The sequence below is a fragment of the Erigeron canadensis genome, chromosome 8, assembly GCF_010389155.1.
Source record: "Erigeron canadensis isolate Cc75 chromosome 8, C_canadensis_v1, whole genome shotgun sequence".
In the NCBI taxonomy this organism is placed as follows: Eukaryota; Viridiplantae; Streptophyta; class Magnoliopsida; order Asterales; family Asteraceae; genus Erigeron; species Erigeron canadensis.
In genome coordinates, this window is record NC_057768.1 from 47,878,073 (window position 1) to 47,892,446 (window position 14,374).

General features: G+C 35.7%; 2 protein-coding genes across 3 annotated transcripts; both read left to right on the forward strand.

Moving 5' to 3' along the window:
- The first annotated feature begins 200 nt into the window (after positions 1 to 200).
- Positions 201 to 10,555, forward strand: LOC122611331 (STE20/SPS1-related proline-alanine-rich protein kinase-like). 2 transcript variants are annotated; one of them, XM_043784347.1, is made up of 23 exons: positions 201 to 699; positions 2,190 to 2,444; positions 2,526 to 2,650; positions 2,728 to 2,772; positions 2,955 to 3,036; positions 3,156 to 3,224; positions 3,297 to 3,467; positions 3,537 to 3,602; positions 3,707 to 3,775; positions 3,882 to 3,950; positions 4,075 to 4,136; positions 4,302 to 4,553; positions 4,660 to 4,793; positions 4,872 to 4,966; positions 5,031 to 5,069; positions 5,150 to 5,209; positions 5,287 to 5,391; positions 5,471 to 5,522; positions 5,605 to 5,660; positions 5,737 to 5,795; positions 5,927 to 5,978; positions 9,961 to 10,047; positions 10,134 to 10,555. In XM_043784347.1, exons 1-22 carry the CDS (start codon positions 484 to 486, stop codon positions 10,024 to 10,026), a joined length of 2,199 nt encoding a protein of 732 aa, XP_043640282.1. In that variant the 5' UTR covers positions 201 to 483; the 3' UTR covers positions 10,027 to 10,047; positions 10,134 to 10,555. The 2 variants fall into 2 exon arrangements, with proteins under 2 accessions (XP_043640282.1, XP_043640281.1); XM_043784346.1 differs by having other exon boundaries at positions 202 to 699; positions 9,961 to 10,065.
- A 991-nt stretch (positions 10,556 to 11,546) lies between these two features.
- Positions 11,547 to 14,108, forward strand: LOC122579372. Its single transcript, XM_043751538.1, has 6 exons — positions 11,547 to 11,777; positions 11,894 to 12,109; positions 12,200 to 12,279; positions 13,212 to 13,287; positions 13,395 to 13,496; positions 13,570 to 14,108. The coding sequence occupies exons 1-6, from the start codon at positions 11,664 to 11,666 to the stop codon at positions 13,711 to 13,713; spliced, it is 732 nt and encodes a 243-aa protein (XP_043607473.1). The 5' UTR covers positions 11,547 to 11,663; the 3' UTR covers positions 13,714 to 14,108.
- The last annotated feature ends 266 nt before the right edge of the window (positions 14,109 to 14,374 follow it).

A 14,374-nucleotide genomic window follows, 5' to 3' on the forward strand; every position in this document is an offset into this window, starting at 1 on the left:
AAGTAATAAAAATAGAATCGGGGGAGGCATGACTACAAGGTTCACCCCGGGACGGAAGCCAAGGGGCGTGCTAGGAGTGTGGTGTATTATAAATAAAAAATAAAAAATTATTAATTAAAACATATATATCTAAGAAAAAATATAATTTTTTTTTTGAGGAAAATCAAATCTAAAACCATATCAAAAAAATCCCCCATTTTGGCTTGCTTTGCCCCGAGCCAACTTGGCCCAAACAAAACACAAGGAAGGCCTTTCCTTTTTCTTCTTCTTCTTCTTCTTCACCTTGTTGGATTTCCGACACCGACCCACCCACCCCTCCCTCAATCTCGCACATGATTTAGATATTATTTTATTTACTTTTCCAAGAACAGAAAAAAAGATAAATAAAGTCTACATAGCACAGCATAGCATATATATAGATGGTGTTTTCAGATCACCACCGTCTAAAGTTAAAAATATAAAACTTTAGTAGGGGAGGGTGATATGGGAGGAAGCAAGAACAATAATTATCTGAAGAAGAGTGCTAGTACTAGTACAAGTAGTAGTAGTGGTGGTTTTACAACAAATCCACAAGATTACCAGCTTCTAGAAGAAGTTGGTTACGGTGCAAGTGCCACCGTTTACCGCGCGATCTATCTTCCTTCCAATGACGTCGTCGCCGTCAAGTCCCTGGATCTCGAACGCATCAACAGCAATCTCGTAATTTCCTCTTTCTCTCTTATTTATTTATTTATACAACATTTCTTGTTTATTTAAATTCACAACCGATCTTCAACTTGAATCTCAGTCAAACTTCCTTAGACTATAATTTTATATATACTTACAATATAGATAGATACATACTTATTAAAATTAGGCTATTAACTTAGATGTCTAGATATTTGGAAAGGTAAGTATTATACACATCCACACATATTTACAATTTGTCTACCACCAGACTAGATAGAACCTTTTGATTGATAGGTCACCTTAAAGACTGTCACGAACGAGTCGATTTGCTAAAATGCATATATTTCTAGGGCTAATAAACCTAACGGCTGAAAGCTTTTCACTGTTATTTAGGGATTTTAGGATCTCAACTAAATCAGAATACATAGAATTGTTTGTCATTGCCAATCCCTTATAATGTTATGCGGCAGTGGCGAAGCCAAGATTAACACTTTGGATGGGCCAAAACCTAAAAATGAGTCGTAAAAGCTAAAAGGGAAATTATTAATCCTCTTAACTAAATAGCTTAAAAATCCTCCTAACTATTAGATGATGACATGTGGAAAATCAGGGGGCAGGATTAGGAAAGAAAAATAGTTGATAACTCATGTCACTTTCTTATAGGTTTAGGAGGATTTTTAGGCTAATTCTTAGGAGGATTTATCAATGAGATAAAGGAACAAAATTGAATGATTTATAAAATAATGTACCTTGAAATAAGAAAAAGGGAATACAAACTCTTCAAAATATGTGATAAACAGCAAAACAGGTACACGTACAGTCGTCCATTTATAAATTAGTAGGCTAAGAATCAAATATTTTTGACTTGTTGGATGGGCCAAATAAACCATGAATCAGATTTTTATAGAATTACACTTATAAAGTGTTAGTATTGTTATTGGACTAGGGTGGGCCTTGGCCCTTCCTACTACCAATGTGGCTTCGCCACTGTTATGCGGACGATATTATGTTAAGTTCCGCAAGGCATTTTTTTTCCGAATTATAGATTACATCTTACCTGGGGAAAGTGTTTTTAAATGTATCTAATCTATGACAGTGTCATGTTTTGCTATAGTTTGTATCAGTCTTTAAGGCTTATATCGGTGTGTATCAAACATCCAGTTCTTATTTGTTTGTTGTATAGGACCTATTATAACTGGTAAGCCAGTGACGTGGCTGATTATATGGCTGCCATGCTAGCAAAAGTACTGGTTTCCTGATGAAGAGGTCATACAATATCAACGAATTTAAAGCCTGGTACACACATAAAGTTTGAATGTATGATACACATTGTAGCAAGATTTTGACTAGCTGTATACACTTAGAAATACTTAGCTCGTAGATACACACTAATTGCATTAGTAGAGGAGTACTTGTTAGATCAATTAGTTGATTGGTGGAAGGATTTGGGCCAACTGTTTAGGTGCTAGTGTGATTTGTTTCATTTGGTGATGAATAACTTATGTAAGGACTGGTTACAGGATGATATTCGAAGGGAGGCCCAAACAATGAGTTTGATAGATCACCCTAATGTGATAAGGGCATTTTGTTCATTTGTTGTCAACCAAAACCTTTGGGTGGTTATGCCATTCATGGCTGAAGGTTCTTGTCTACATCTCATGAAAACAGCTTATCCAGATGGGTTTGAAGAGTCGGCTATTGCTTCTATTCTCAAGGAGACTCTTAAGGCATTGGAATACTTGCATCAACACGGACATATCCATCGTGATGTTAAGGTCATTCTTAATACATGCATCATATACTATCTATTGGTTAATAAATTGTGGAATAGTTTATTTAACAATATTTTGATTTAGGCTGGAAATATACTTCTTGACACTAATGGAGTGATAAAGCTCGGTGATTTTGGTGTCTCAGCTTGTATGTTTGATAGAGGTGATAGACAACGTTCAAGAAATACATTTGTAGGAACTCCTTGCTGGTTAGTAACTAGTCAACTATTTTTATTTTTGTTTTTTACATGTAATGCATGACCTTTACTATTGATACTGCTTACAGGATGGCTCCAGAGGTTCTTCAGCCAGGAAGTGGATATGATTTCAAGTGAGTGTTGATCTTTTACTATAAAATTGTTAATGGCTGTAGTATGCATTTATGATTTTTTGCAAAGAATTAAATGGTGGTAGTAAAGTACTATAATCATGATCTGTGAATATGGTGGTACTGTGAGCTAGCAAACGATGTTAGGTTCTTATGATCCTAAAACTCCCACCTCGTATGTACAGGGCTGACATTTGGTCTTTTGGAATTACTGCACTGGAGCTAGCTCATGGTCATGCCCCTTTCTCAAAGTACCCTCCGATGAAGGTTAGTATTGTGTGAACATAATGAATATATTCATTTCAGGTAATGGTTTTCTGAGGAGGTTTGCCCGTTATCAGTTTTATTTTATTTATTAAACCTTTTTTATTGATTTTATGTCACAGGTACTCTTGATGACCATCCAAAATGCACCCCCTGGACTTGATTATGATCGCGATAAACGGTTTTCTAAGGTATCATATATTCTTTTTTCTCTTCATCGCCCATCTTACATTGGCATTCACAACTACTATCTTCTTCTGTAGTCCTTTAAAGAATTGGTTGCCATGTGCTTGGTGAAAGATCAAACAAAAAGGCCAACTGCTGAGAAGTTGTTAAAACATTCCTTTTTTAAGCAAGCTAAACCTCCAGAGCTTTCTGTCAAGAAACTCTTTACTGACTTGCCACCACTGTGGCATCGTGTGAAAGCCCTTCAGGTCTGTCTTCACAGTTTATGGTGTATATGAGTTTCATGACTGTTATATGACCTTATTAAATATGTGCAGATTAAAGATGCTGCTCAACTAGCTCTGAAGAAGATGCCCTCAGCTGAACAAGAGGCCATATCACAGGTTTGAGTCATTATTTCACAAAAGCTGTGCCGATGTTTGTTCCCAAACATATATTAATTGTCTAGTTATTCTGTTCTTATATCTTTTTTATGATAATCTTTCAGAGTGAGTACCAGCGGGGTGTCAGCGCCTGGAACTTTGATGTTCAAGATTTAAAATTCAAAGCATCCTTGGTATTATTTTATACATCTTGCTCCTTTTTTAGCTTACTAAACCATGCTGATGTATTATCTGTACTTTAGTAACCGACTATAACTCAATATTTCATGTTCACTACAGGTGCAAGATGATGACGAAATTCAAGATATTAGGGAAGATGATGTAAATTCAAGTTCATATGTCAATAATGTAAGGATTTATGTAAATCTTTTTGTGCTATATTTTAACTTACAATCCCTATATCTACTCTATGCCTACATAGGCCCTTTGATATTTTAGAATGTACAAAATAAGATACCGTTCTCTTCTGCAGGATGCTTCTGATTCGAAGGCTACTAGTGGCAAACAATATTCTACAAACGAGAGCGTTTGCAGGTCAGTGGTATGCGCAAGTACTAATATGAGATTATATTGCATAGGACTAGTAAAGAATTGTTGACCTTGTGGTAATTAAAAGCTATATTAGCATATTTCATATTATAAATAACCTGTCTCTTTGTTTTATGATTTATAAACGCTCAACACTTAAGTTTCTTTCAGTGATGAAGTAGTTCCATCCGAAAGCATTAGCAACAAAGAAGAGACTCCTGAAAGTAATGTGTTAGAAGATAATAAAGGGACCACTGATTTAGAAAAAAGCAGAATAAAAGCAGAGCAATTACCATCAACCTCAGATAAAGAGGCTAAAACTAGAATTCTATCCGCAAGAAATCGTCAAACACAGAGTGGGCCTCTTGTGGCTGGTGTCGTCTTAAATCATTCCAAGTCCGAAAGAAGTCGTAATTTTGAAAGGTTTCTTCCTTATTCTTTAGCATCATTTGATTGTATATGTGTGTATGCATAATCTTATGTATTGTCCATCTGTACATATTTTGTTAATTTGGTCATTTTTTATCAGATCTGATAATGGAAGCTCACAAGCAGTTGAAAAAGTTCATCAAGTAAGAAGAGCTCCTAGCTTTAGTGGTCCTTTGAACCTTCCAAACCGTGCATCTGGAAACAGTTTATCGGCCCCAATAAAACCAACCGGAGGTATTATTCAACTTTTTTCTGAACATTAATTAGTACACTTATTGTTTTACCAGTTTGCATATATTTTGACTTTTACAGGATATAGGGATTCAATGGATGACAAGTCAAAAGCAAATTTGGTACAAATAAAAGGAAGGTTTTCTGTGACATCTGAAGACCTTGATCTTGTTAAGGTATGCTCATTGTCATACTACTCTTCTACTAAATTTTGGTTTTAACTCAAAACTTTTACTTCAGGATATTCCATTATATTCAGTTCCTAGACGGTCACCCCAGGTAACTAGTTAAGTCTGAATTTATTTACTCATGACTGCTACGCGTGAGTTTTCATTTAATAGCCTTTTTATATATATTAGGATGCATCACTGAGGAAGTCCGCAAGTGTAGGGGACTGGATATTCGATTCAAATAAAATGGTTTGTCATCACTAACTTCATCTTTGTATAGCCTAATGAATTTTGTGATGTGGAACTTTTTCTTTGCTGTTTGGCAGCCTACTCCTAGGGAGATTAATAGTAGTTCTGTACATAGCAATTTATCTGCATCAGTGCTCATGCCCCACCTTCAAAACCTCTTTCAGCAGACATCACTACAACAGGTAAACCAGGTTTAATCTAAGAAAATCTAAGATATGAAATAAATGATGTTCTTACCAAATATAACACTTCATTGTACAGGATCTTATCTTGAGTTTGTTGAATAGCTTGCAATCATCTGAGGTGGCAGAGGGTGAGTTAAAATGTCTATTCGATCTCATTGTGCTTGTTAAAAAAAAAGACTTGGACTAACTTGTGATTTGATTTTATTTCAGCTTCTCAAAATGGGAAGCTGCCCCCATTGCCTCGCAGTTCCGAGAACAATGGATCTGTATGTACATGCAGTTCATCTGCTTCTTTTTTTGCTTGTTGGTGCTATAAAAAATAATATTATTATCATTATACAGGTTGAAGTTTCCGATAGAGAACGTTTGCTGCTTACGAAGGTTTCTGAGCTACAGTCCAGGTTACTGAGTCGGCATATGTTTTACCCCTTGTTTTTGGCCAACTTTTGTTACTGATTTCTATTGTGGGTTCTTATGTTGCAGTGTTAGAAGTCTGTCTGAATTATCTTTGTGTTTGATATCTCTTTTACAGGTTAACTATTTTGACCGAGGAATTGACCACAGAAAAGTTAAAATACGTACAGGTAAGTTGATTGAGTTCTTGTATTTTGTGAAGTTTTGCATAAGTTGAAGTATCAAAATCAATTTATTCGAACTTCCATATATTCAGTCTATTTTTATTTATACGAGAGATAGTGCCCGCGCGCTCGGATTTAAAAATTCGTCGAAAGTATATCGAATGACATCTCTAATGAAAGAACATGAAATTTTAAGAACACCCATACAATTTTTATAATTTATCGATATACGGTTTTTGAGATAAAAGATTTTGAATGAATTAGAGGAATAAAATGAGTTATGGAGGAGAGAGAAAAAATGAGTGGTTGAGATCTGATGAGAGAGAAAAATGAATAGTTGAAATTTATGGGTATTATAGGTATATTATGTAAAGATGTTTATATTAGTGAATAAAGAAGATGAGTAATTTAGGTAGTTCAATTACTTAATTGCGATTTGAAAAAAGGGCAAAATGCTTTATAAGATGAATAATGATAAATAGGCCTAATTGGTATGCCTAAAAGTATGGTACATGTGTCACCCTTTCCAGTAGAATAAATCTTTAATTCTTGCCATAGTTGGAGCTATGCCTGAATGACCCCCCAAAGATGATGAGTGATAAAGGGCGATAATTTCTTGTCTCAGTTTCAAATCCCTACCAACCACAATTCTATTTTTCCTTTTTAACAAACCATTTTCCCAAGTCCTATTTGGCACTGATTTGCCCTGTTCAAAACTTTGTAGCATCTTGGCAACATCTACATCTTGTTTCCAGGACTCTTATTTTGTCTAACAATAAAGGGTTCAATGAACTTACCCCCATCTGAAGTAATGTGACACCCTGTATCCTGGATAATCCATCTGCTACGATATTATCTACCCCTTTCTTGTATGTGATTTCAAAATCATATCCCATCAAACAAGCCAACCACTTTTGTTGTAAAGGTGTCACTATCTTCTGTTCTAGCAAATATTTCAAGCTTTGATGATCGGTTTTGATGATAAAATGCTTTGTGATCAAGTAGTGATGCCAATGTCTGACTGCCATGATGATGGCCAGTAATTCTCTCTCATACACTGAACAAGTTTGATGTCTAGCTGACAAGGCTTTACTGATGAAAGCCAAAGGATGGTTGTCCTGCATCAAGACTGCCCCAATCCCTTTACCAGAAGCATCAGTTTCCAACACAAGGGTTTAGTGAAATCTGGTAATTTAAGAACTGGAGGAGTAGTTAATGCTACTTTTAAGGCATCAAAAGCCCTTGTTGACTCAGAAGTCCAAGTAAAATTATCCTTCTTCAATAAATCAGTGAGAGGCTTTGCCAGACTGCCAAATCCTTTGATAAATCTTCTGTAGTATCCTGCTAATCGCCTAATCCCAAAAACCCTCTCAATTGCTTAATTGTTGTTGGTACTGGCCAATCTTTAATAGCCTGGATTTTTGCAGGATCAGTTGATACACTATCTTTAGATATCACATGACCTAAATACTCAATCTGGTTCCCTGCAAAGGCACATTTTGATCTTTTTGCCTTCAAATCATTTTCTCTCATTATATCCAAAACTGCCTTCAAATCCTCCATGTGCTGATCCCACTGATTGTTGTACACTAGTATATTATCAAAGAATACTAGAGCAGATTTTCGTAAAACTGTTTTGAAGGTAGTATTCATCAAAGATTGGAATGTGGTAGGTGCATTGGTTAGACCAAATGGTAATACCAAGAACTCAAAATGTCCTCCATGAGTCTTAAAAGCTCTTTTATAAATGTCTGGCTCGTACATTCTGACCTAGTGGTATCCTGATCTAAGATCCAACTTTGAGAATATTGTTGCCCCTTGTAGCTCATCCAACAATTCTTCAATTAAAGGAATGGGATACACATCTTTAATAGTGGCTGCATTTAATCGTCTATAATCAACACACATTCTCCATGAACCGTCTTTTTTCTTGACCAACACCACAGGGGCAGCAAAAGGGTTAGTGCTGTGTCTAATGATTCCAGCATCTAACAACTCTTGAGTCATTTGCTCAATAATATCTTTTTGAGCTTTAGGATATCTATAAGGTTTGAGGTTTAAATCAACAGTGCCCTCCTTAAGCCTTATCCTATGATCACAATCCCTACTTGGTGGTAAACTGCTAGGTGGTTCAAAAATATCACTATATTTCTCCAATAATTCCTCCAATTCCAATCTATTATCCACTCCCTTCAACATTGGCTGATACATTTTTCTCTCATCATCAGAAGATTGTATGGTAAATAACTCAGCTTGGACTACCTCCTCTCCATTTTGTAACATAAAACTGAGTTTTTCCATAGAACACAAACTAATTCCTTGTTGATTTAGTCCTTTTAACAGAAAAGCTTGCCCTTGGATGGTAAACTTCATTGTTAAATCCTTAAAATTCCACACAATATTACCCAATGTCTCCAACCACTGAATTCCCAACACAATATCATAATTTTTGAGTTCCAACAACATATCAGCTGTGAACCAATTTCCTTGCATTATCCAAGTAAAATCCTTACTCACAGTCACACAAGACATATTGTTACCATTGGCAATTCTAACTTGTACATTAGGAATTTCTATCATGTTGTTCTTAATTCTCATTGCCAAGGCCTTATTCACAAAATTATGTGTAGATCCACTGTCTACTAGAATATGCAATCTCCTAGTCCCCACAGTACCTATAACTTGCATTGTAGAGTAGGAAGGTATTCCCATCAATGCATTTAGTGAAATTTGTGGCTCTCCTTGCACTATAATGGGACCAACTGCCCCCTTTCCCTTATCAACCTCAGCAACCACCAATGCAGTCTCCTGATTAACTACCACTTCTTCTTCACCACAATCCTCCACTTCTACTAAAAACAACTGCTTTTTTTCCTTTACATATCCTATTATGACCAGGCATAAACTTTTCATTGCAATAAAAACATTCACCTCTGGCCCTTTTATCATCCATAAACTTGTTTGTGACTCTAGTAGGTACTAATGCAGTAGATGGTACAACATTCAAAGGAGTGGCCAACAACGGAGGCTTAGCTGAGTTGGTTAATCACTCCTTTGAATGCTCCATTAAAGTAGTGGAAAACCTTGCTGAAACTGCTCTTGAATAATCACTCCACAGAATCTCATCCATAGTTTTGTCACCGGATTTCATGTAAGCCAGATGCCATTGGAGAGCTCTTCCATCCATATGCATAGCAGCATATCTCACTTTGCTCATTTCTAGTGTATCATCAATTGTAAAGAAATGATCGCACTTATAAAGCCACGTGTCCACGTCATCACCATTAAAACGAGGGAAATCAAGTTTTGTAAGTCGGTTAGTTGTTAATCGATCACCGACATTACATAAGGATAGTTGATTCTGCTTCTGTAGTTCTTCGACCTTCTTCGCCATTGCTTCCATGGCGGACCTCATCGTCATCATCGTCTCTAAGGAATTAGAAAAATCCTTTTTCTGTTGTGCGAAATCCTTCTGTAACCGCTCCATATCCTGATTTCTAGTTTCTGGCGCCATGGATTGAACTGAAAGGATGATCGATCGATCGCCGGAAACCTAATCGGAGATCTAATCGGAAACCTAATTGAAGATTTGATAGTGATCGGAATCTGAACTCACCGGAATCGGTGTCTCTGATACCAAAATGATAGAGAGAAATTGGAGATTTAAGAAAGAAAGATTGATTTGATCTGAATTATCATTATTATTGATTGACAATTGGTATTTATACAATTTTGACTCTGTTGACTAAAAATAACCGCTCACAACAACCAGCTCAAATAGTTTCATAAGACCCCCTAGACTTACGACTTTTACATAAACGACCCTAATATTTGTTACATATATCAAACATGTAATCCATTAGGCATATCTTTAGGCATATCAATCATTTTCCTTATACTTATACGATAGTACTAGTATTAGATATTAGATAAATGAACTTGTACTAGCATTGTCAAAAAGTGTTAACCATTGACTTACTGCTTTCAGTTACAAGAGAGAGTTGATGCTATTACCAGCCGGGAGGATGGGCAGAAAGGTGAATCTGATGCTTGAAGTCCTTGAGATACTGCTGATGTAATGCTGTATATTCTGGTAAACTTATTCTTCTGTTCAACTTCTCTTTAGTGGTGTATATTTATCCTAATATGTGAGTGTCACAGGTGCAAGTAGTGGGCTCGCAATCAAGATATTGGATGCTCTTCCTCAACAACCGTGTAATAAGTTTTTGTTAAAAGATTTTCTGATCTTGAAATGCGAACAATCGGGTAGTGAAGAAACCATTTCTTTGATTCATTTTTCGTACAAAGAGAAAGAGCACTTGGGTTTGCAAGCATGATTGCTTGATTCTTTGGGCTGAATCTCTTAAAGCTCATGCCATATATAATATGTATGTTCAATGTTGTAGTAGGCGTAGTCAACAAATATTTACATGATAAGTTTTTTGTTGTATCTTGGCGGAAATGTGAATATCACAATAAACAAAACTACATGACGTTTTCTCATATTGGGTTTGAGGTATCTGCCCTGTTTTGTGAATGCATGTGTATGCAATAATGTATAAAAGGATGTGATTTTTTTTTTCTTTTTTGACCAAGTGGTCTTAATGAGCTCTTGTATAGTTGTATCTCTTCTCTTGTGAAAGCTTGATCATCTATAACAAAGACCAACTTATAATTTGGCAACGTGACGACCAAAATAGCAGATCTTGTTAATGCAGTTAAGGTGCATGTCACACATTTGATTTATGCCTATATCCATACGGGGTCACACGTAAAGGTAGAGCGAATCCCGGTAAATATGTGAATCAAGACAATGTACAGTTAAAAATGGCAATTACTTATTTGTTTCCAACTTAATTAAAAAATATAAAAATAAACATAGAATTTTGAATGACTCATTGTTGGGCCAACAGAACCAATGATCCAAATTGAGGTTAAAAAGAAAGCATAATATTACAGACTGAACAAGTGAATATATGATTAGCCTGATATTATTTTTTTCTCTTCTTGATTTTTTTGTATGGATCATGAGTTTATAAAAAATTATCTGTATTTTATTTGTTATAGTACTTTAGTGTTTGGTTGGAGAGAAATGAAACTAAAAAAATAGAAATAGTTTCATTTCTCTTTAGATATCCAAATACATGTAACATGATTTATTCACTTTTGGGAATGATTAATTTCACACTTTTTCAATATAAATAATGGGACTTCGAGAAATAAATCTCTTAGCTTTTTTAATAATTTAATATTTTCTCACCCACTTTCAGTGTATTTCGTCAAAAATTTTTTACCAAACGCACCAAAACGTCTCTTAAAAAAATAAAGATAAACGCTAATGCCTATTATTAAATTTAAAGTAATAATATGTTAACCTAATAAATCAACCTAAAAGTGTAATCCACTCATTCTCATACAAGTTCATTGTTTGTTTATGTCAAATGTTATTATTAAGCTATTAGGATTAGGTTAATCATAAAGTTATTAGGATTAGGTTAATCATTAGGTTGTTTTTTTTAAGTTAGATTAATAATTTTCTCAACGAAGGAATATAGAGATGTATCGAACACGTGAAGACTAAACCTGAGTTGGCCAGTCAACAAGAGCCAAAACCCCACGCTCCACTCGGCACGCTTCCCTAATTCTACCGAACTCCAAGGCACCACACCACTACAGCCGTTTTCTACTCCGATGAATTCGCTGTCCCTCAACCCTGTTTCCACCGCCGGCAACCACACCACCACCACAAAACACACACTTCATCATCATCTTCTTCACCACCACTTCAACAACAACATCAACCAGGTTATCATCTTTCTTTCTTTTTTATTTGTTTTATAACTTTATTCTATGATTTTTGTAAGTCAACAAACTTGTTAATTCTAAAACCCTAGTTTATGATCGGGGTTTTGCTATAATAGAAGCGAAAAACAAGGAGAGGTGGGAAGTGCAAAGCGGTATTAGCACATGAAGCGCCGTTTGTGGTAGCAATGGGAGCATGTGTGCTAAACTCATTGGTGTTTCCGTTGCCAGTGGGTCCGGATGACAACGAAGACGGCGAGTCAGTGATCGAGTCAGCTGATGCTAGGTTTGCTGTTATGGGGATTATTAGTTTCATTCCTTACTTTAATTGGATGGTAATAGTAGTTACTTTGTTTCCAACTTAATTCATTTTTGTGTTTTTAAGAGTTAATCAAAATGATGATGTGGTTTGGATTGTGGTGTAGAGTTGGGTGTTTGCTTGGATGGATACTATGGATAAACGATACGCTGTATATGCACTCGTTTATTTAGCTCCTTACTTAAAGTAAACTTCTCATCCTCGAGTACTTTTTGTCTGGTATTTATTCGTTTTACTAGTTTCGGACTGAACTGCCCAATGCCACTTATATGTGAATGTGTTATTGATTTGTTATTATGCATTTCACCAATAAAAATCCTGTTTGTTTTTGAATACCCTTTACTATGATTTGCAGAACGCCTATTGACATATAACAAAGTAGATGTGGCGAAATGGTCGATTTGGGTAACGGGTCACAACGGGTTCTGGGTCATAACATATTAGCATTTATTTTAGAAAACGGTCCTGGTTAACCCACTCATTTTTTAACTTTTCTAAATTCATTAAATACACTTATCTAAAGCTAAGGTAATGGATTTTGTTTCTAACCTGAGTTCAATTTGTTCGGATCTTCATTCAGGATGTAATCATATCTAAAGCTAAGTTAATTTCATACCTGGAAGGCTAGAACACATGCATGGTTTTAAGGGTATGTCGATACATGCTGTTAAAATTTTAACCCCGGTGAGGGGTGAATATTGGAGCAACTAGTAAGGCTGGGTGCAATGTGTTTGCCATGATATATCTTATGCATAGTGGCTGACCCATTCACAACTGAGAACTGATAAAGGACGCTTCATGTATACTTGTGGGAGAGGGTGACGGTTGTCTTGATGTTTCCAAACTCTTCTTAGAAAGTTTGGCGTGTAGCTGTAGTATGTAAATGAAAATAACTGTTATTATCTCGAACCCCACTTGGTTTTTTGTCCTTATTCCTCTTCTTTGAGATCTTGTGTACTTCATTCATTTCAATGCTGATTTGTTGTGTGTATTTATGCTGATCGCTATTAGAAAGTTGTAGCAAACTCTCATGATTTACTTGACTGCAACGTATTGTGCATCTATAAGGACCAAGGGTCATGTCATTTTTCTTACATAGTTACTGGCTGTGATCACAGGACGAAGTTATCTCTGTCACCTGAGGAAAGCTGGTTGCCTATTTCTAGCATTATTTGGTGCATTCTTCACATTCAGGTAAACGCCCTTTCTTCTCATAGTTCACAATTTTACGCAAGGGCATCTCATTATGACAGAGTTCATCTTCATTCATGTAAAGTTGTTGATGTTTATACCATTGGCAGTTAGAAGCAAGCATCAAGAATGGAGATCTTCCAGGCATCCCATTGATTAATCGAGGTTTAAAGAAGGCATCTTCAAAGAAAGATACCAGCATCTCAGAACAGGTACTTACAATTCGATCTAATAAATATATTATCCTGATCTTGGGTATGAAGTGTAAGACATTTGGTTTGATAGGAAACAAGAAAAGATGAACAAAACTTACCTTCTGCAAATGACGAAGTAAGAGATAAAATTAGAGGTTGGGGAATTCCTAAAAAGCCTTCTCGACAAGCTGACCGTTTCGATAAAGAAGACGAAGCGGAAGGGAAAAAGCACTAGGTGCTTTCACTCGTATAGGTACAAGATGAAGAGGATGGGAAAAAGCACTAGGCGCTTTCACTCATATAGGTATAAATATATCTAATGGGTTTATGGATCCAATTAGAAAAAGAGGAATGCTGTCATGATTTGAAATCTTTGTTTTAGTTACCACTTACCACATTTGATTGGTTTCAAACTTCACTCATCAAAGAATTTTTAATTGGACATACAACCACATTCGTGTTGTTTTGAACATGGACATAATCAAGGTTTATAATTTCAAATTGTTACCCATAATGTTTGCTTTTCAAGTTGCGAACAACCCCAGGTTTTAGATATTCAGAGGTGGATCAAAAAGGGTTTGTACTTTGTAGGGTTTATATGTGCTTATATAAACTCTCTTTTTGGGTGAACTTTTTTGTGGTGTAAAAAGTAAATTTATTTGTGATGGATTGCATAACTGATATATGTTTTTGCAGCAGTGGTGCATTTCTTATGCTATTAACTTTTGCGTGATAATTTTGTTAGGAAGTGTTTTAGTGCTAGCCTCTATTCAATTGAGAATAAATGTTTTCACTATAGAAAGATGATATGTATATTTTCTTTTCTATAAAACGCATATATTTGAACATTTAGGGATGTATGCTTCCTGTAATCGAAATTCGAATAGAATGAAATT

Coding starts and splice junctions, on each gene's coding strand:
- LOC122611331 (XM_043784347.1), top strand. CDS start 484: ATGGGAGGAAGCAAGAACAATAATTATCTGAAGAAGAGTGCTAGTACT. Junction 2,445..2,525: donor ATATCCATCGTGATGTTAAG/GTCATTCTTAAT, acceptor ATTTTGATTTAG/GCTGGAAATATACTTCTTGA. Junction 2,651..2,727: donor TTTGTAGGAACTCCTTGCTG/GTTAGTAACTAG, acceptor TACTGCTTACAG/GATGGCTCCAGAGGTTCTTC.
- LOC122579372 (XM_043751538.1), top strand. CDS start 11,664: ATGAATTCGCTGTCCCTCAACCCTGTTTCCACCGCCGGCAACCACACC. Junction 11,778..11,893: donor TCAACAACAACATCAACCAG/GTTATCATCTTT, acceptor TTGCTATAATAG/AAGCGAAAAACAAGGAGAGG. Junction 12,280..13,211: donor TATTTAGCTCCTTACTTAAA/GTAAACTTCTCA, acceptor CTGTGATCACAG/GACGAAGTTATCTCTGTCAC.